Source organism: Manis pentadactyla, chromosome 2 (assembly GCF_030020395.1).
Source record: "Manis pentadactyla isolate mManPen7 chromosome 2, mManPen7.hap1, whole genome shotgun sequence".
Lineage (NCBI taxonomy): Eukaryota > Metazoa > Chordata > Mammalia > Pholidota > Manidae > Manis > Manis pentadactyla.
This window is the reverse complement of record NC_080020.1, coordinates 174,425,332-174,449,080: the sequence shown is the minus strand read 5'-3', so window position 1 is coordinate 174,449,080 and position 23,749 is coordinate 174,425,332. Positions and strand designations below refer to the sequence as shown.

Genomic DNA, 23,749 nt, shown 5'->3' with positions numbered 1-23,749 from the left:
AAAAGGCAGATTGGAGGGCTAACCAAAGAGTTAACAAGGAAGTCCTGGAAACAGGAGACTCACAGAAGGGCCTGACAGTTCTCTGCACATCCCTAGCTGAATGGGAGGCTATGCACACATGCAAGGGACATTCAAAAGGGCCTAAGCATTCCATACATCCCTGGCTGACTATGAGGCTACCAGCACATACACTAAAGGCCTGGAGGAAAGTAAAAGTTAGGACAAACTTGAAAACTACCTGCATTTTTAATGCACCTGGTGCCCCACAAACAATTCCACTGACAAAGGGCAGAAATCTTACTGACTCAACTTTGCTGGAGCATAACCTCCAACCAGTCATTAGCTCATGACTAGCTTTTAAAAATAAAAATAAAATACATTCCCAGATAAGCAAAGACAGAGAATTTCTTGCTAGCAGATCTGCCTTACAAGAAGTAAAAAAGGAGAAAGGAAATGAGAGAGAGTAGACAGAAACTTGAATTCACAGGAATAAAATGAAGCACATAGGAAATAAAACACAAGCTAAATATAAAAGAATGAATAAATACATTTTTCTCTTCTTTTAATTTTGTTAAAAGATCAGATTTTTAAAAACAATGAATATAACACTGAACTGTTGGATTTATAAATATGTAGATATATATGACAATAACAGCACAAAAGAGAAGGAAGGAAAGAAATAGAACTAAGTTGAAGCAAAACAACTACTAAATATTATATCAAAACTATATCATTTACTATGTAAAGAAGATTTATATTATAACCCATAGAGCAACCTCTAAGAAAATAACTGTAAACTATGTTTAAAAAAAATCAACAGAGGAATTAAAGTACTACACTATGAAATACTTAACACAAAAAAGGGAGTAAAGGATGAATAAGAACAACAAAGACATGAAAAACAAAAAACAGACACCAAATCTAACTGTACCAATAATTGCATTAAATATAAATATTAAGCATTTGTTCTGTGCTTATGGAAGCTTTCCTACATATCAGATAAGTAGACCTGTCATACAGGATTTTAAAAGGCAATCAAAAAGCAGACCTGTCATACAGGATTTTAAAAAGCATTATCCAACTATATGTTAAACACACTTTAGATTCAAAGACACAAACAGGTTAAAAATAAAAGATAAAATAAGATACACCAGGCAAAAAGTAACCATAAAAGGACTGGAATGGCTATATTAACATATCAGATACAATAGATATTAAGATAACAAATACTGCTGGTAATGAAAGGACATTTTCAATAATAAAAGGGACAATACTTATCTGATACTAGGAAAGCTTCCATAAGCACAGAACAAATAAAACTAACATTGATAAGGCTAAGTAGGTAAATACAAAATAAGTTATACCTAAAAAGAACATTAAAAAAAAAAAGAAACAACCTGGTAAAGATTACATATAAACTTGAGGTTTTTTCCTGAAAGCAAAGAAGAAGTCACAAAAGAACCAAAAAAAAGACCAACATAATAAGAAAAAGAGGTAAACTGATAGGTGAAGAAATGTAAATCAAAAACATACTTTTGTCACTCAAACTGCCAACACTTTCTTAAGAGATAATGGGTATTATTATCAGTGGTTTCAATAAATGAGAATAAACAGTCTGCTAATAAACAAATTTACATTAATAATATACATTTTCGATGAAGAATTGTACCAAAATAAGTACACAGCTGCATTTCCAAAAAAAATATTAGATGTACAAAAACATGTATAAGCCTCTTGAACTGCAGTTATTTATTCTAGCAAATAAAGTAATCTAGCTTCCTGGTAATAAGGAATTAGTAAACACATTATGATATACCCATGTAGTAAAAGACTAATAAAATAGCAAGATGTTTACACTATTGTTGAGTAAAAATTTTTTCAAAAAATAGAACTTACAAGTATAATCAGTATGTTTTTCAAAATTAAAGATATGTATAGATATATAAGTTATGTGCTGACCTATGCATATATATGTATCACTAAATGGACATAAACAAACATACATTAAGTATGTAGAAAATGACTCAAGAATATATACATAAAAACACTAACCATGATCTATTTTTCCTTTGGATAGCAACATTTTGGGTGAAAATTTTCTTCTTCATGTTTTTAATTTCTTAACTTCCCCATTTCTCATGACATATTTAGTAGAGGAAAAACTCAGTTTTGATCCTATAAATAAGACTTACAGCTCTTATTTTAGATTTTAAGAATGAATTTCACCAGTAGATACTTAAGCTCTTCTTAGTACCACAAACACTGAAGACTAGGGATGGTTTTTACTTGTTTAGGTGTGCCTTTTTTTTTTTCCCCTCATTTGTTCCAAAAATCAAAGTCTTAGTCCAAATAAATGGAAGAAAGGTTTATTTCCCCCTAAGTTTTTTTATTAGAAATAAAAGTACAAATACAGATTAATCTGAGATGGTTGTTCTTATTAAAATTTTACAGACTCAAAAACAGTACAATTCACATGGTTTAGTGTAAACAGAATAGTGTTTATACTACAATTAGGTACGAAGAGCTATGTGCAATAAAATGCAATTCCTCTAGAGAGAAACTTTAGAATGGATAGAAAGCCAGAAATTAAGCCAAAAAGATAAACACACTTTGGGGTTTAGTTATATTTTGGAACATTGTTTATAGAATGAGAAAAACCTAACAATGTGGCCTGCGGAGACAAGGCACATTCACTGATGAGACACATGGCTGCATGCGGAAAACATCTGGTCTGTCAAATAACTCCACATTTTTCAAGGCTAATTAGTACAAAACCCAGTGATTCCTGGCAACCAAGTATGTCACCTTATTTCTCCACTGTCCTTTCTCTAGCATGTTCATGTTCTAACTGTGACATGTGTGTGCTAGTTCTTCCCCTCTTCCTGTCATGCAGGCTCCTGAACAGAGATGGGAGCAGAAAGAAAGTATATGAAATAAAAGTAAAGATGAAAAAAGAATAAAATGGAAAAAAGGTCTAAATAATCCCATAAATGGGATAATTAAGGTCAGAATAACTTAGACAAGGTTGACTGCTATCATGAGAAGAGGAATGTTAATTCTAGGCAAATTAAATTTTGGTACTTTCTTGCCATGGTATGGAACTCTTCTTTCACGATGATTTTCTTAAAGTACTCCTAAGTGATCTTTTAAAGGAGAACACAGCTAACCATAAGAAAATTTCTAGATTTCAGAGTATAATAAAAACATGAAATGAAAGTTTTCACCACAGGAATACTAATGCCTTCCCTAATCAAACAGCATCATTAACAAATATTTAATCCCTTCTGTGTGCTAGAGAGAGAAAGATGGTCAGATAACTTTCCTTAGGGAGTATAAAACCTAGCAGTATAATCAGTATTTACAGCTTAAAAAAAAAAAACAAAAAAAACCAGCTAGCTAGCCATGAAGGAGTAACAAGGAACAGACATGAACTTCCACTCTTAAAAAGTAAAACACTGGCTAAAATATATAATTTTTAAAAACTGCTTTCAGATAGTGGGTATCAGGTAACACAGATCTGTGATCTCTGAAACAAGGGAAACAAAAATGGTGAGGTTAGGAATTATCCAGGTTATCTACCTGAAGGTGATTTCTACATCATGGACAGCCAGAGAAAACCCAAACAGAGCTCAGCAGCTTAGCAGTTATAGTGATAGGAATGAGTTCAACAAAGCTGTTGCATCTTGAGGTTGTATAGAATTTTTTAAAAATGAGAGAAATGCATAAAAAGAACTGCAGACATTCACACAGTTTCCCTTGAGTCTTTGCTGAGTACTAGACCAGGCATATGAAAAGTGAAATTCCACATGGACAGGGAGAAAAGGGGAGGGAAGAAAGGACAAGGAGGTAAGGAGAGACAGACAGACACGAGGAACATGTAAAATAAATATTTCAAGGAGCTTAGACAAGTCAAAGAAACATTTGAACTCGGAACAGACAAAGTGAAGAGTACTTGGGGATTCTTGAGTTTTTCAGAGTAGATGTATATACTACTGTGACTACCTCTGGAATGAAAGCAGACCTATCAAAGCTTATAATGGGGTTTGAAGAGATCAAACAGATCTGCAAACAACTAAACTATTGGCCAAAAGAAAGACCAACACTCTAAAAGAGCCCTCAAAAATCCAGATACTCAGAAACATAATGTCCACTACCCATTCAAAAATTATAGTAGACATCATAAGAACTAAATAATTGACTGGGAAAGACAAAATCAGCCTGCAGAAAGAGATCCAATATGCCAGAAGTGATAAACAAAGAAGTACATGAAAACAGGCATTAGAACTACAGACAGGTATTTAAAGACACAAAAATAACAAGAGAAATTAAACATTAAAAAAACAAATGAAACAAGAAAAATTTATTATATGAAATGAAAATTTTACTGGATGGAATTAAAAGAAGATTAGACAATACAAAAGAAAAAGATCAGTGTACCTGAACACAGCAATAAAATCTATCCCATACATAGCACAGAGGGAAAAAAAGGCTAGGAAAGAAAAAAAAAATAGATCCTCAAGTCACCTAAGGGATTATATGAAGTTGTCCAACAAAAATATAATTGAAGTCCCAGAATGAGGATGAGAAACGAACAAAAAAAGTTTGGAAAAATAGTATTTGAAATGTTCCAGATTTTGTGAAAATTATAAACCCACAAATCCAAGAAGCTAAACAAACCACAAGCAGCATAAATACACACATGCAAGCATGCATGCACACATATTTACACTCAAGTGCATCAAAAACAAATGTTGACAACAAATGATGGACAAAAGTTTTAAAACAGCTAGAGAAAAGGCATACTAAGTACAGAGGAACAAAAGCATAACTGTTCACATACATGTCCCTCAGAAGCTACATAAGCCAGAAAACAAAGAAATGACATCTTAAGAACTAATGAAACTATAAACCTAGAATTCTATACCTATCAAAACTGTTTTTCAAAACTAAAGGTGATCAAATGACATACCATTCCATACCCCCCAAGATGGCCATAATCAAAAAGACAGATAATAATAAGTATTGATGAGGATGTGCAGAAATTAGAATCCCCATTTGCTGCTAGTTGAAAGGTAAAATGGCACAGCTGCTTTGGAACAGTCTGGTACTTCCTCAAATGATTAAACACAGAGTTACCACATGATCCAGCAATCCCCTTCCTAGGTATATAGCCAATAGAAATGAAAACATAGATCCACACAAAAACTGTAAACAACCATTCATAGCAGTACTATTCATAAAAGCCAAAAAGTTAATCAAATGTTTATCAACTGAAGGATAAATAAAATGTCATACAACCATACAATGGAATATTATTCAGCAATAACAAGAAATGAACTGCTGATATATGTTGGCTGAATGTTGAAAACATTAGTTAAATGAAAGAAGCCAATCACAAAGAACCACATACTGTATGATTCCACTTACACGAAATGTCCAGAAAAGGCAAATCTATAGAAATGTAAAGTAAATTAGTAGTTTCCAGTAATCAGCAAGAAGGTACAGAGGACAGAAGAAGATTGAGTAGTGTTGGCTAGGAGGCTCAAGGTTTCTTTTGGGAAGAATAAAAGATTGTAAAATTGATTGTGGTGATGGTTGCACAACTCTGTGAATACACTAAAAACCATAAACTGCACTTTTTAAATGGATGAATTGAAGAGTATGTAAATTATATCTCAATTTAACTGTTAAAGTATTTTAGACAAAAGGATATTTAAAAATAGGCAATGCAAAGCTTAAACAGAAAGAAAGCAGCAGTGGCAATATTAATACCAAACAACATATGTTTCAGAAAAAGACTATTATCAGGGATAAAATGGAAACTTCCGTAATAATAAATGGGACATTTCATCAAGAAGATACAATAATGCTGCATATGCACCTAATAAGAGAGCTTCAAAATATACATAGCAACAACTGAAAGAACAGAAAGAAGACATATGCAAATCCACAATCATAACAAGCAATTTCGACACTTCTCTTTCAATTGACAAATAAATACAAAAACATTAGGATGTAGAAAACCTAAACAATACTTTAAACAAGTTATCTAAATGACATTTAAAGAATGCTCTACTCAACAAAAGACACACATTATTGTGAAGTGTACATGGAATTTTCACCGAAATAGACCATAATCTGGGCTAGAAAACAATTCTCAATAAGCATAAAAGGTTGAAATCACACATTTCATATTTAGGGACACAGTGAATTAAAATTATGAATCAATTTTGAAAAATCTGGAAAATCCCCTAAAATTTTGAAATTAGCCAATTCACTTGTAAATAATCATTAAAATTAATCATGGATTAATTTTTTTTAATCACAAGGAAAATTAGAAATTAGATGAAATAAATGGGAAAAAAACCACATCATCATAAAACAAAGATGCAGCTAAAGCACTGAGAGTGAAATGTACAGCTTTAAATGTCTACAGCAGAAAATAAAGAGCCAAAATCAATACTCTAGGCTCCCACCTTACAAAGTAAAAAAAAGAGCAAATTAAACCCCAAGTAAAAGCAGGATAAATGAAAACAGTAAAACAGACAATAGAAAAAAACAACAGGGAAAAAACTCAATAAATCTGAGGATGCTTTTTTGAAAAAATTTGTATAGAATTGATAACTTCTAGCCAGAACAATCAGAGGCAGAGAAAAATTCATAAACAGAGAGACACAAAGAAAACACAAATTATCAACATAAGAGGAAAAAGAAAGCATCATTAGAGATCCTATGTGTGTTAAAATAATAAGGGAATATTAAACAGTTTTTGCTAATGAGTTCAACAACTTGGATGACATGAACAAATTATTTGAAAGACACAAATAAGCAAAATTTACTCAAGAAATACAAAATACAAACAGCCCTGTATTCATTTTTTAATTGAATTTGTAGTTAAAAACCTCCTCACCAGAAACAAGAAAATCTCCTGATCCAAGTGGCTTCACTGGCAGATGATATCAAATATTTAAGGAAGATAATGCCAACATCATACAAATTTTTTCAGAAAATCAAAGAGGGAATACTTGCCAACTCATTTTATGAGGCCAGCATTAATGTGCCACAAAATCAGACACAGACTTTACAAAACATGAAAACTATAGGAAAATATTCCTCATGAACTTAGATGTAAAAATCCTCAACAAAGTTTTGGCAAATCAAATACCGCATCATATAAAAAGGATAATATACCATGACCAAGTGGGAATTATTTATCCAACTTCGCTTTAACATTTGGTAATCAATCAGTATAGTTTATCATATTAATAAACTAAAAAAGAAAACCACATTAGCATCTCAACTGACATAGGAAACAAAGCATTTGACAAAAATAATATTCATTCCTGACAGAAACTTTCAAGAACTAGAAATAGAAGGAAACTTGCTCAAACTTATAAATGGCATGTACAAAAGAACTAAATTTAACATCTTACTTAATGGTGAAAGTTTTTCTACCTAAGATCAGAAACAGGAGAACAGGATATCCACTCATGACTTTATTTAACATTGTGTTTGAAGGTTCTAGCCAGTTCAATTAAGAAAAAAAAGAAAAAAAGAAAAAAGAAAGCTCCCCAGTTGGAGAGAAGGAAATATAACTGTTTTATTTGAAAATAAGATGATCATATACATACAAAATCAAACTGAATATATTAAAAAGGTACTATAATTAGTAAGTGACATTAGTAGGGTTTCAGAATACAAAATAAATATACAAAAATTTACTATTTTTACTATTAATAAATGTAATAGTACTAGTAATAAATGACTGAAAATTGAACTTTGAAAATCAATACCATTTAAAATAAGCATCAAAAAATAATTTAGCATTCATGAACATATCTCCCTGGGTAAGGGAAACAAAAGCAAAAATGAACAACTGGGACTATATCAAACTAAAAAGCTTCTGTAGAGCAAAGGATACCATCAGTAGAACGGCATCCTACAGTATGGGAGAATATATTCATAAATGACATATCCGATAAGGGGTTGACATCCAAATTATATAAAGAGCTCACGCACCTCAACAAACAAAAAGCAAATAATCCAATTAAAAAATGGGCAGAGGAGCTGAACAGACACTTATCCAAAAGAAGAAATTCAGATGGCCAACAGACACATGAAAAGATGCTCCATATTGCTAATCATCTGAGAAATGCAAATTAAAACCACAATGAGATATCACCTCACACCAGTTAGGATGGCCAACATCCAAAAGACAAACAACAACAAATGTTGGCGAGGATGTGGAGAAAGGGGAACCCTCCTACACTGCTAGTGGGAATGTGAACCTTTGTGGAAAGCAGTATGGAGGTTCCTCAAAAAACTCAAAATAGAAATACCATCTAACCCAGAAATTCCACTCCTAGGAATTTACCCTAAGAATGCAGGAGCCCAGTTTGAAAGAGACATATGCACCCCTATGTTTAGCACAGCACTATTTACAATAGCCAAGATATGGAAGCAACCTAAGCATCCATCAGTAGATGAATGGATAAAGATGTGGTACATACACACAATGGAATATTATTCAGCCATAAGAAGAAAACAAATCCTACCATTTGCAACAACATGGATGGAGCTAGAGGGTATTATGCTCAACGAAGTAAGTCAGGCAGAAAAAGACAAGTATCAAATGATTTCACTCATCTGTGGTGTATAAGAACAAAGAAAAAACTGTAGGAACAAAACAGCAGCAGACTCACAGAACCCAAGAATGGACTAACAGTTACCAAAGGGAAAGGGACTGGAGAGGATGGGTGGGAAGGGAGAGATAAGGGGGAAAACAGGGCATTATGATTAGCACACATAATGTAGCTGGAGGCGGGGGTACATGGGAAAGGCAGTATATAAGAGAAAACAAGTAGTGATTCTATAGCATCTTACTACACTGATGGACAGTGACTGTAATGGGGTATGTGGGGGTGACTTGATAATGGGGGTAGTCTAGTAACCATAATGTTCAAGTAATTGTACATTAATGATATCAAAATTAAAAAATTAAAAAAATAAAATTAATCAAAAATAATAATAAATAATAAATAAAGTAATTTAGGGTTAAATATAACAAAAGATATGTAAAACTTGTTCACTAAAAAAACAACAAAATTTAAAAAGACCTAAAAAAAATGAGAGTATCCATATTGGTTGGTGGAGGAAAAGATGGACCAGCACAGGGTGCAAGGGGCCCAGTGATATAAGATGTCTTATAGGAAGGCAGCCTCACAGGGAGTGTCAGAGCCAAGCAGGGATGAGAGGGCATCAAAGGACAGAAACATGCCACAGAGTATTAGAGCCAAGTGGAGTAAGGAGGGTGACACAGAGGAGGGCAACTCCGTGTGTGGTATTGGCACATTAGCAGGGTAAAGAGTTACAACGACAGTAATGATAAGTGATTAGCTTCACGAGGGGAATTGATCCAATAAGTAAATATACTAAGAGTAATGGGATCCAAGTGACTAAACAGTAATGAGCACACCAGACACACAGATCTTGGCTTCTAAATCACATTCGCCACCAAAAGAACCATCATTTCTTATTAGAGAAATGGCCAATTCCAAGGCTGTAGCAGTCAAGTACAAGATAAACCTGAAAAATGATTCTTTCTGCTAGTAAGAAAGTACTCAAAGAATTACGGAGATATGTTAAGAAGACACAGAAGCCAAAATGAAGGGGCTCCAATGGCACCAGTCAGGATAATTTGAGCAAATAAATTATACTAATGGATGATGATGCATTAAGAAAAATAAGAAACCATGAGTTCATTCTGACATAAAAAAATAAATTGAAAACTTGATGAAAAATGATGAGTTTATATAACTATGAAATACTTAACCACAAAAATTTTAATGACAAAGGGAAAAAGAGCAACTTAACAATGGAAAAATCTGAAAAACACATCTTAAGTCATCAAAGTGAGTACAGTGATAGGATAAATCCAATTTATTTGCTACCTCATATGATGCAATGAGAACACAGCACCTCTTTTGTGATATTTCAGTCAAAGAAACGTAACAATCTAATAATGAGGAAATATCCAACAAAGCCAAATAGAGAGGCATTCTAAATAACTGGCCTGTAAACTTTGAAAGTGACATGGTTACGAAAGTCAAGGAAAAGGCTGAGGATGGTTCCAGATTGAAGAAGACTAAAGAGACATGACCACTAAATATAGCACTTTACTTAGAGTGTATTCTTTTGCTATGAAGAATATGATTCAGACAATTGGCAAAATCTGAACTGGGTATGATATTTAGTTGCTAACTAATCTACTACATTAAATTTTATTCTCTGTTGCATTGTGACTGCATAGGAGGGTGTCTTTATTTGTAGAAAATCACACTTCAGTATATGGGGATGATGGGGCATCATGTTCACAACCTACTTTCTACTGGGTCAAGAAAGAGACAGTTATGTACACTGAACTTGAGAATATCTAAAAATTTTTAAAGACCACAAAATAAATGTGACTATTATAACATCTGAACTACTATACAACAAAAAATACTAACTGTACAAAGTTAACAGAAAAGCCATGCATTGGAAGAAAATATTTGCAGGACATAGCAGGAAAAGGTATTCAAAGTATATAATGAATTCTTATAAATGAAAGAACAACAAACAACCTAAGAGAAAAATGGTCAAAATACATGAAAGAAAACCCAAATATCCAAAACCCAACCTCACCAGTAATCAAAGAAATGAAATATCACTACAATGATCTACTATTTCACAATCATCATACTGGCAAAAACGAAAAAGCGTAACCACCTGGATGTTACCAAAGAGTGGAGTAACAGGACCTCCTATAAAATGCTGTCGGAGTCTAAATCAGCAAATCACTTTGGAGAGCACTACCTAGTAAGATCAAGACATGCATACCCTTTCTTTGATCCTCCTAATCTCCTTCTAGGTATAAGCCCTAGACCAGCAGAATGACATCACCTGGAAGCTTGGTAGAAAATGCAGAATCTCAGGAATTAATCCAGACCCATTGAATCAGAATCTACATTTAAACAAATTTCCATCTGACTTGTATATATACAGCAACATTTGAAGAGCACTGTTCTCAAGAAACCTTGAATGTGCGCCCAAAGAGACATGAACAAGCATATTTACTGCACTATTGTCTGCATAGCAAACAACTAGAAATATACCAAATGTCCCTCATAAAATCAGTCTGGATACTTATCCTGTAGTAACAACAAACCCAAAAGTCACCAAGGCTTAAAACAAAGATTTATAACTTAACTCATGCTATACATCCGTAACAGGTTGGCAGCGAAGTTCTGCTCATTGCAGTTAGAGGGATTCGACCAAAATCTTGAAAGTCACCATTTGTCATGACTAAGGGAACACAGAGCTCCAAAGGGACATGACTGGAAATTAACTATTAAGTCCAAATGTAACACATCATTTCTCACACTTAGCCAGAATCAGTCACACAGACCAAAGGAGCCAGGAAATACAATCCTACTATATGCCAAAAGAAGGTTCAACTACAAATATTGGTGAATTGCACTTATACAAACCCCTGGAATTGAGAGGGGGAAATGTAGATTATTCATACAAGGACTACTATAGAGCAATTAAAATAAGTGAATAATATTATCTATTTACATAAAGAAAATAAACTTTCCACTAGCACCTAAGCCCCATAAGAGCAGATAGTTTTGTCTGGTTTGTTCACAGTTGTATCCCCAGAACCAACAAATGCCTAGCATATAGTAGTTACTCAATTCATTTCTGTAGAATGTGAATTGAAAGAATCTCAAAAAATAAGGACATTCATGGTGAAAAAAAATTAAAATTAAAAGAAAAACAAAACAAAACAAAACAAAACAAAAAAAAGGACATTCATGTAATGTTTTTGAAAGCACGAAATAATATAATACAAACATGGACTAAATAGACACTCACCAAATTTAGGATACTGATTTCCTCAGAGGGGTAGGGAAAGGAATATGACTGAGGAAGGGGACATCAAGTTTTATCTGTAATCTTTAAAAATGTTTATCTTTACCTCTTTCTTTCCATATATGTTTTTAAATATGCTATACATATTTACATTTACAGATGACCCTTTAACAACATGGGTTTGAACTATACAGGTCTATTTATACACAGGATTTTTTCAAAAAATATCAAAGTTTTCTGGAGATCTGCAACAATTTGAAAAAAAATTTTTTATTTTCTCTACCTTACTTTATTGTAACAATACAGTATATAATACATTTAAGTTGCAAAATATACATTAATCAACTGTTTGTGATATTGGTAAGGCTTCTGTTCAACCATAGACTATCAGTTGTTAAGTTTTTGTAGAATCAAAAGTTATACCCAGATTTTCAACTGTATGGGGAGTTGGCACCCCTGACACCTGCATTGTTCAAGGGTCAACTGTACATATGAATTAAAACTGGAAAATTATTAATACCTCTTAATTCAGAGTAGTTGGTACATGAGTGTTCTTTTAGTCTCTGGAATTTTCTGGAATTTTAGAACTTTACAAAAAAGTTATCAGGAAAATAACACTACTTTCATATCTCACTAAACAGAACTTCTCATATTGTTTGTTCTCTTATGTGAATGTGTCCTCCCGGGGAGAACGGAGTCTGAGAAACAATCCTAAGATATTTAAAATTTTTTGATGCCTCATGCTTCAGCTTTAAAATTCTTGAGAATTTACAAGTTTTATCAACAATTTTTCTAACCTTATTTTAATAATATATTTTGATTCTATACTTTTTCCCTCAAAACCTAGGTAAAATTAACATTCCAGGATGATGTGTCCTATTCCTATAGCTTCACATACCCCCACCATACTGCAGGATACCACAGGCAGGGAGGGTAGGAGTGCTTACTCTAGTTTGGGAAGAACAGTCAAAGAGTCATTTTGGAATTTCCTCTGGAATAAAACCAGAAGAAAACAACACATAATCCCCTGAAGTTCACCTTGATATTGTCCCTTGGGACAATTAATTTTATGTGTCAATTTGGCTAAGCCATGGTATCCAGATATTTGGTCAAATATTATTCTAGATATTTCTGTGAAGGCATTTTTAAGATGAGATGAGTAACATTTAAATTAGTAGACTCTGAGTAAAGATTACTCTCTATAATGTATGTAGGCTTCACTCAATCAGTTGAAGACCTTAACAGAAAAAAGTTTTGACCTCCCCCAAGGAAGATGGAATTCTGACAGCAGACTGCCTTTGGACTCAGGCTCTGATCTTTAGTAGTCTCCACTGACACCCCAGCCTCCTGGCATATTTCACAGATTTTGGACTTGTCAGCCCTCTCTAATCACGTGAACCAATTCCTTCAAATAAATTAATTCCCTCTCCGCATCCACAGAGTATTGGTTGATTCAAAGAAGAACGCTGGATAATTCACTCGTGCACCTGCACCTGTTTTTTCTCCTACACTACTAAAGCAAAGCATGTTTCTCAAATCAGCTGTCACTAAAAGAGTTACAGCTAAATGACTAGGTGTTCTACAAATCAAAGTGTTTTATAAACATAATACATGATAAAAGCACACCAGCATATCATTTGCTTATGTAAATAAGTACCAGGATGAATCAACAGATATACAAAAGGCTAGAGAAGATGTCATATGGACTTAATTATTTTTTGAAAGGTTATGCTAAATTTAGACCATAAAAATGTCCTAAATAACAGAAACTTAAGACAATAAAAGTACTCAGTAAAAAAAAAACCTTACCTTTTAGTTTTCATCTGGTCCCTCAGTTTACTATACATCTCTAGGACTTGAAAAAGGAAAAAAGAACACACAAGTATTCAGAAAAAGTGAAATACTATAAACCAAAGGAATTGCATCAAGAATCCTACTCCATTTCCAGTTCCTCACCTGGAAGACACAGCATTAATTTATCAACAGTGGCTGAAATATTTCTCTGTTGTAGTCGACACTGCTTCAGCTCTTCCATTGCTATTACCAGCTTGGCAAAGGGAAAAAAACTGAATTATGCCAATAGCAGTAAATAAAAGGCTTTCGGTCACATTTTTCTACCTTGTGCTCAATTCATCAGAAAATTCCAGTTTCATAGAAAGACCTGCCAGATAGACAGACTAAGGAACTGCCTTTCTCAACCAGTAAAACATTCCTGCATGGTTTCCCACTTTCTCCCCAGGAAACATCCTATACTAGGAAAAGTCTAGGTAAAATGAAACCTTAAAATTCAGAGGCTATCCAGAAGAAAAAAAAAATGTGTAGATTTTCTCCAAACCCTATTCAGACTCTGCATGATCTATCAAGACCCTGTATTTCTTTCATCAGTGCTGGACTCTGAGAGGAAAACAGTCCTTCATATACAGCTTCAAATGAGTCTTGAAAATAACCTCCACCTAAATCTCTATGTCAACATATAAATTACATTCTTAGAAGTTGTGGCTTTTCCAAGAGCACCAGTTTAATGAAGAGTAACTCACTTTTCTCCCTGTAACCGTTTTAAAGCTTCATGTGAAGTCATATCACAATAACTAAGAAACTGTGCTCTCTACATAAAATTTAAAATATGAGTCAAACTTTCAAAAAGTAATAATCTGCATAGCCTCTTGCAGGATTCATCCCATACCCGCACCTAAAAACAGTATCTGCTTAGATACCATGCAAAAAAGAAAAGAGAATTGCCCCAACTCAGTGATAAAACAATCAAAAGCTAAACCTTTTTAAAGATTATTAAAATGAATCATTTAATACATCATAAGGTGATAAGGAAGGTACATCATACAGATAACAGAAATGAACTACCAGTGACAAAACTTGAGTTTTAGTCCCAGTCTTGCCAATTAGTATACAAACTTTAGCAAATAATTGTAGTGTTTTAGTGTTTTAGCAATACAATAGTGATAATACCTGCCCTGACTCTGCCAGAGTTCCGCCATGAGGACCAAGTGAGAAATGGATGCAGAATGATTTAGTAAACTGTGATGACTTAAATAGTGAGTATATCAATTAACAGAATCCATGATTCATTTTTTTTAACAAATATTTATAGAGCACCCACTTTGTGCCAGTCACTGTTTAAGCATGTAGAGGAGATACAGCAATGAATAAAGCAAACAAAAATTCCTGGCCTTATGGAGCTTAGTTACTAATGTAAGGAGACAGACAAAATACAAATATATCAGTAAAACACGTAACATCAGAGCATTATAGGTGCAATGGAGAAAAGTAAAGCAACAAAGGTAATAATAATATGAGAGGTGAGAGTGAGACTATAATTTCAAATAAGATGGTTAGAAAGGCCTCCCTAAGGAGGTAACATTTGAGTAAAGGTCTGACATAGGTGAATATTAAGGAAAGAGCATTCCAGGCAGAGGGAACAGCATGGCTGTATTATGACCACTCGAGTGTTTAAAAACACACTAAGGAAGGCTACATCTTCTCTCAAAGCTTTTGTATGGCTATATTCATTTAACTCAGATAAACATTAGGAGAAGCAACAATAATGCCCATGTTCTCCAATATGCTGCTTATGGTCTTACAGGCCACTAAATCAAGAAGTCAGTCGAGAATGACAGGAAACAGAAAAGATTTTTTCAAAAGGTAAACTGGTCTTACTTCCTTTCCCTCATGTTGTAGTTTTCTATTAGTATCCGTCACTTGATTCTGTGGAGAGAAGACAATTTAAACTCATAAAAAACAAACATTTAGACAATACTTGGATAATCAAAATTTTAAATGAAAAGACAGTGTACTTTGATTTAGTGGCACTCTCTTCAGTTTAAATTATATCAACTTTTCTATTCAATGTTTACATGACCTTTAGAACAATGAAAAGAAAAATTTATGAAAGCTATGTTCAGCTTGGAATATCCCAAACTAAGGTACTACAGCAACTAAAGAATGCACTTTACTTTTGGACAGAAAAGAGAAAAAAGCAAAGAAAAAATAACGCTCAGAGAACATGATCACCTCTACTATATATAGAAACAACAAATTTTATCATAGACATTCTTCACTTCACCAATGTATTCCAGGAAAACTTGTGTATAAATTGAACTTCTTAACTCAGGTCAAATTTTTCCTTTTTATGATCCCAGTTTTAGAAAACACTGTATCTTAATTCTTTTTGGATCACTAATTCTTAATAGTTCCTAATACTTGCATGTTCCCCTTTATCTAAATTAATTTCTCCACATGACAGTCAAAGCTGCATGAACAAGCCCTAAAATTATCTAGAGTTCATAATTTAAAAGAACGGGCACCACTTTTTTTGGTATCTACTTTTGGAGACTTAATTTTTTAAGTGAACTTTTTTTACAGAGGTATATTTTATTTATTTCAAGTATACAGCACAGTGATTCAACAGTTACACACATTATTATATCCTCACCATAACTAGTGCAGTTATTATCTGTCAACATAGAAAGATGTTAAGAACCACTGACCATATTTTGGAAGCTTAATTGATATAAAAAATATTAGTATATAGAATAGTAATTTCCTCGCCATCTCAGACATTAGCAAAACATGAGCAACATTAACTTCCAAAGCTTTCTTTAACAGAGGTTTTCTACCCTTCCACCTTAACTGCCACTCCTGCCACTTCTTACACTTTTAATGAATTTCCTTTACCCAGCACTTCCTATTAGGTCCCTTAGAACAACAAGAAATGCCAGTTAACAGGTACTCTACACATGCACACAAAGGTGTATAAATGCACAAATACACACACACATATGGAAAACACAACTAAACAGTTTAGTTTATTCAGGACTTCCTGAAGTCTTTAATATTGTATATGAACTGTGAATGCCCAAGAAGGATATATAGCACAGAGAGTGCTTTCCAAACCTATTAAACACAACACCCTTCAGTTGAGGATCATTTCAAGAATCTAGTTTCTTAGGAACACACCTTTGAAAATTTTGCCCTAAACTATACACTCTATCTGGACTAATTTCAAAGCAGATTACCACATGCACCCCCTTTCAAAGATAACATGAAATCTGGCCTCTTTCAAAAAGACTTTTGTTAAATATCAGAAAGAGAAGCAAGAAACCTTCAAATTCCTCTTTATATTTATTTAATAGCCCCACATGTGAAACACTTGGTTTTATGGGACTGTGAGCACAGTATGAATTAAGAGTGTAATGGAGCTGTCCAAAATGCTGATCTAAGACAACATTAATAGACAACATCTAAGACAACAATAATAATTGCCTAAAATAGGCATCAGCTAACTGTTTTTGTAAAAAGCCAGGTAGACAGTCTTTGCTGCAAGCACTCAATGCTGCCATTGCAGCAAAAATGCAGCCATAAGGGAGGGATAAGGGGGAAAAGGGGGGGGGGGGCATTACTATTAGCAGATATAATGTATGGGGGAGGGGCACAGAGAAGACAAGTAGTGATTCTATAGTCATACTACGCTGATGGACAGTGACTGTAGTGGGGTGTGGAGGGGAGGACTTGGTGATGGGGGGAGTCTAGTAAACATAATGTTCCTCATGTAATTGTAGATCAATGATACCAAAATAGAAAAAAAAAATTTTAATTAAAAAAAAATGCAGCCATAAACATAACATAAATGAATGGACATTGCTGAGTCCAGTAAAACTTTATAAAAACAGGAGACAAACTGGATTTGTAATGTGAGAGATGCAGTTTGCTGATTCTTGGTCTAAAATAAGTGAGAAGGTAAAGTCATAAGACCACACTATATGAGAATTACACTCAGATGCCATGTTTTAAGAAGACCGTTTGCAAAGTGAAGCATGATTAGATAGGAATACATTGGAAAGGGACTCAAGGCTACACCACACAAAAAACAGATACAGGAATTTTAGCCCAAAGAGGGATATACTCATTTGGAGACACCATATAGTATACCTGGACACTATACTATACACCATACCTGAAAGACAGCTATCCTTCAAATAACTGAAGCACTATCAGAACAAAAGGTGCTGCCCTAAAAACAGTACTTATTACTCAAACCAATAAACAGATGTTACTAGAAAACAGGATTAATATCAGTTCAATATAAGGAAATACTTTCAAGCAATATGAATAAAAATGGGATGGGTTGCCTGGAGCAGTACGGCCTCTCACAATAGTGGAGTCCCCTTCACAATAGTTATTCAAGAATAATTTTTTTTTCCTAAACTGGAGATCTCATAAAATTAAACCTTTCATAAATATTACTAAATTCAGCAGCACTGTCTCTACCAGAATACTTTATAAAAGTATCTATGTTATAAAGACCCCATTTCTGCAACTTTTTTTTTATCTCAAACTCATTTTAAGAAATACATCTTACACTGCAACCCAGTACACATGTACAGGGAATTCTCTCTCTCTCTCACACACACACACACACACACACACACACACACACACACACCTAAAACAAAATTTTCAAGAAACAATGTTAATCCTTACTATATGTAATACACTTTATTATATTCTTTGCTATTCTTTGCTATTCTATTCTATTTCAGTTCAATTTCTGTTACAAATACTAATTATGGTCCACTAAATTAAATTCATGCAAACTGCAGTTCTAAAACACATCTAGAGGAACCTAACCAATGCTTATGTTAAGAAATAAAATTACTATTCTCTTTCACAGTACTTTGTTAATGTAACCTATTAACAACACATTACAATACTTGTTAAATATAACAATGAAAAGAAAGTATACTGCCTGTTTGCCATGTTACTTCTCTTGATTCTGAGAACATAAATATAGATATACACACACACACACCAGTGAATAAAGAAAAAGAAATAGTGGGCATCCTGGAGAGTGAGGTTTCTTCCCATTGTTATGTTACGATAGTACTGACAGTAGTTAATACTTAACCTTTCCATTTTCTAAATCCTTTCCTAGAATTGAAGAAACTCTAAATTTCACAGGTTCCTAAACCACGTTGAATGGAGTCCCCGGGAGCAAAGCCTCCCAGATGTGCTGCTAGGCTTTAATCCAGTCAGTTCTGGAGTGAGTGGAGCCTGAAACAGCCAAAACCCTGAACGGGTATTCTCCAGTTCATATTTTGCCTCAAGGGCATCCTGAGCAAGGTGAAGGAATTTGCAGCTTGAAACAATTTGAAACAAGGAGGAGGCAGAGATGGGTGCCAGCAAATGGTATCAATAATTGGTGAGCATTATGGGAAATACTCAGTACAACATGCCAAGGAGCTAGCTACCCTCCCACATGACTACTTCAGTAACCAAAGACAGAGCACCCTGCTGCCCGTCACGGACAGGGACCTGGGGAGCAAAGGGAGGAGTATGGAACACAGGTGTCCAAGGAACACAGAGAACAGCCCAAGGTGAGAATGGGAAGCTGGGATGGCTGCATGAGGACACATAGCTCCTGGCAGGAGCCCCATATCTTTGTTTTCACACATTTCAGATACTTCTGTCCATCTGAGGCTGTTCAGTCCCCAAAGATTCAGCATAACTTTTTATTTTTAATAGGATAAAATTGCTCATACTTTTTAATCTGCTTTATGCATCAGGCAAACATTTCTAATACTTTCCCATGTTAGATATCCTTCTACAATATACTGTAGTTTATCATTTTTAAATGGATGTACCATGATCTATTTCACTAATCCTTTGCCAAATGACTTTTAGGGACATTTTTAAGTTCTACCGTTTAAAAAAAAATTATATGAACATCCTTGTACCTGCACCTATAGCCTGAGAATACGTCTTAAGAATATGTGGAGTTTTAAATATCAATAAATAAAAGTGCTCTCCTCAGAGGCTCCAACAATCTATACTCCAATCATGCCCTGGTTGTGTGGCATCACCTCCAATTTAAAAAAATTTTTTGTCATTTTATTAGATGACATTTTATTGTTTAAATCTGCATTCCTTTAAATTTTCTAAATTGTAGAATTCCCTTATATTTCTTCTTATGTAAACTATATTACTGTGTATTTCTTGGTTTTCTATTAAAATGTTCAAATTTTTCCTTTTAATATGTAAAGACTTTTTCTATGTTAAGGAGGTCAGGAATTTGTCATATGTATTTGTAAATGTTTTTAATGTATTACCTTTTAATTTGTATGTAGAAGAGGTTCTTTCATTCTACTGTTTTATCTATCAATTTTTTTCTTTCTGGCTTACGGAGTACTAGGAATGTATTCCTCACTCCCAAGATAGCATAAATATTCATCTATATTTTCTACTAGTTCCTATATGGTTTCATTTTTTTACATTTAATTCTTTAGTCCATCTGAAATTAATTTTGGTATGTATAAGAGAAAAGGATCAAAATTTCCTTTAAAATGGTCAAGCATTAAAGAACATTAACAACAAATCAGAAGAGTTGTTTCTTTTAGAGGAGAGAGTGAAGGAAGCGACTCAGAGGAGAACCAAAGAGATTTAACTATGTTGGCATTATTAGATTGCTTAGGAAGACTGTATAGTTGTTGTATATGTTCATAAACTCTCATTTGAAACCTTGGCACTATGTTTTAGACTTCAGAATTTGTAAAGATAATATGGTACATAGTGTATATTACATAACACTCCTCATGGGTGGTAGGACAGTAGCCCATAATCAAGCACATTAATTTTTCTGTAGCAAAAAACAAAATTTTATGTTAAATTAAATATATTAAGAAGTTTGACAGCTTCATGTCCACTCAGGTCAGGTTTTGCATTCAAATTAGCTTTTAAATCACTGTTGGTTTAAAATATAATTTAATACCTAATAGCCCATTTCTCTCCTCAATAAAATTGTTTCTTTGCTGTTCTTAACCAATGTATTTCTTTTCTGTGAATTTTACACTCACTGCCAAATTCACCCCATGCCCCAGGAAAATCCTTTTGGGATTTTAATTCAAATTGTATTAAGACAAAAAATAAAGAAAAGAAAAGATGAGAGGGAAGGGGAGTGGAGCAGAGAGGGAGAGGAGGGGAGAAGAGGAGAAGAGAAGAGGAAAGAGAAGAGGGAGATGAAATGAAAAAAAAATCAGAAGCATAACGACTGGAAAGAAGAAGTCAAGTTATTATTACAGATCATATGAGTGTTTACAATAGAAAAGTCAAAAAAAAACCATACACAAACTATTAGAAATAATAGAAGAGTTTAGTGAAGTGGTTAGATTTAAGAACAATAAGCAAAATCGGTTATCCAAGATAAGTAAATACGCTATGCCGGGACCAGACCAATATGGCTCCCATGCTTCCTAGATTCTAATCTGTCATATCAAGAAAGAACCTTCATGCTTTGGTAGAACACAATCCACAACAACTATTGATTCATTTTCCTTTGATTTAGATTGCCATGCTGCAAATATTTCTACAGCTATTCCCTGCAACTCCATCATCCTACAGTGACAGCTTCTACCTAGCAAGGATACAGATGGATGACGTGAAGAGTCAGTCAACTGAGTTTCTGTTTGAAAAAAATTGTTATTGATTCTGTTACTGGTTCTCATCCACATGTAGTTATCCCAAATAAAAAGTATTCTTTTTAGCTAAAAGCCATAATCCTAATTATCTATGCTTAAATACAAATTCCTTACTACACAAAAATCTTCACTACAAATACATAACCTGTAATGTATTCCTACTCCTTTAATGCTAACCAGATCCCCAGCACCAGACAGAGAAACAAGTCTCTAAGTCTTAGAGTCTCCTTACTTTGAGTTTCTGAGCTTCTCCTCTCACTTTCAGCAGTTCAGTTATAGAGTCCACAAAGCCCTGGTAATGAAAGTTGCACATTTTCTCAATTTCTCGGTCATGATTGCGGATACGAGTTTCAAGCTTCTCCATGAAACGTCCATGTTCCTCACCATCATAGACGGACCTTTAAAAAAAATGGCATGAAGATTACACCAGATCTAGTTGTAAGAAACAGAAGCAGAATTACAAACCCAGAAGCAAATTTATTTGGAAATTAGATATTTCAGGTAGATAGACCACAGAGTATTCCAACTGTATTACTATTGCCCCAATGTCAAATGAGGATTTCCTTAAGAAAATCCAAAATTTTGCTTCCTTATTCATTCAAAAATATTAGTATTCAGCATAAAAATCTCATTATAAATCAAAGGTCTGAATTACAACTTTGCACCTTTTTCTCTCAAACTAATCCAGAAAAACTCAATTTTGGATAAACCATCCAACTACTCTATGCTCCAAAAAATTAACATGGCTGAAGAAAAGTTACATGGTATGCTGGCTAGACTGACTGTTCAGCTATTTAACTACAAATCTAAATTGGGCACTCAATGAATACCACTAGATAATACCACCAAAACTACCCCCACCACCACCACCCAAAATTCACTCTGTTCTCCAAAATAACTATATGTGAGATCTTCACTTCCTCCCCTGCTCAAATGTCCATCCCTTCATTCTCAGCTTCTGATCCTACCACCTACTTCACAGAAAAAACAAATATTTCCTCTTCTCCCATTAAAATCAATCAACCTACTTACATCTGTAACTTCTACTCTGTCCACTGTCCTGAATCAACGGAAAAAATGTTTCAAGCTCTTATCTACAGTCAGTCCTTGTTGGCTCAAGACCTTTAATCCTTTTACTGCTCACCTGAATAATATCTATTTCCCCCACTCTATTAAATCATTTTCATGAGTATATAAACATGACTTTCAGAAACCTGTCCTTACTTGCACACTTTCCTCCAGCCATCATCTTATTTATCTGCTTTCCTTTCCAGCAAAACTCCTTTCTACTTCCTCATCTCCCAATAGTTAGCATTCATCTTACTCCACCTAGAAGCATCACTTGCTATGGTTTGATACACCCTCCATCGTGAAACACTCTTTCCTCCAGACTTGAATGATACCACACTGATGTGGTTTTATCCTTTCACAGACATGCCTTCTCAATCTCCTTTCTGGGCTCCTCCTCCTCTATTCTTTTTATAAATATTCCTAGAACCTCTTCATTTTTCTACCTATGCTCTCTCACCATGCAATGCCACTTAATCCCATGGCTTTTAAAAGAATCTATATAGTGATGATTTCGTAATCTACACCTACAATTCAGAGCACTTCCCTGAACACTAGATTCAAATATCTAGCTACTATTTAACAACTCCAAAATGGATGTTTAAAAGCCATCTCAAACTTAACATGGGTTCCTCTATCACCAAACTATCTCCACTCCCAAACCTGTTCTTCACGTTATCTCCCCACCACCCCACCACTAACATACCTCACCACAGCCAAGGGCACGATCCAGTTACCCAAGTCAAAAATCCAAATCCAGGATATCACCCCTAACCCACTTCTTTCCTTCATACATCCCATCCAATCCATTAATAAGTCTTGACAACTCAACTTCCAAAGCATCTCTTAAAACTGACCACATCCCACCATTTCCACTAAAACCCTAGTCCAAATCTGTATCATTGCACACTTGAACAATGCAATAGCCTCCTAAAAGGCTCCATTCTGCACTCCCTATCTCCTCCACTCTCCATCCCAATGCAGACACTCTCCATATAGCAGTTAAAATGATCTTTATAAAGTAATAACTCAGATGTTATCCTCCTGCTTAAATCTAATGGCTTCTCTTTGCAAAAGGAAAAGAAATCTTAAATACTTACCATAGCCCTTATGATGCTACATAATCTAGCCTCTGATTATCTCTCTTACCTCATTTCTCACTAGTTCCCACTCCTAGCCTCCCTTGACCCTCTATGCTCCAGCTATATACTGCATACACTTCTTATAAAAGCCTCTTCCTGCCTCAAAAATTTTGTTTTCGTTCTTCTTCTGCTAGTAATGCT

General features: G+C 34.3%; 1 protein-coding gene across 5 annotated transcripts in view; it reads right to left on the bottom strand.

Annotated features, from left to right (window-relative positions):
* EXOC6B (exocyst complex component 6B) overlaps positions 1–23,749 on the bottom strand; it is a 649,953-nt gene that overhangs the window by 531,364 nt on the left and 94,840 nt on the right. For 4 of the 5 annotated variants that reach the window (XM_036908371.2, XM_057497096.1, XM_057497097.1 and 1 more), the window contains exons 2-5: positions 21,631–21,796; positions 15,586–15,633; positions 13,870–13,960; positions 13,723–13,768 (exon numbers count right to left, since the gene is read on the bottom strand). In XM_036908371.2, the coding sequence (XP_036764266.2) occupies positions 13,723–13,768; positions 13,870–13,960; positions 15,586–15,633; positions 21,631–21,796 (351 nt within the window). Of the gene's footprint in view, positions 1–13,722; positions 13,769–13,869; positions 13,961–15,585; positions 15,634–21,630; positions 21,797–23,749 lie in introns of those variants that run through there. The other variant, XM_057497098.1, reaches the window with a different exon arrangement.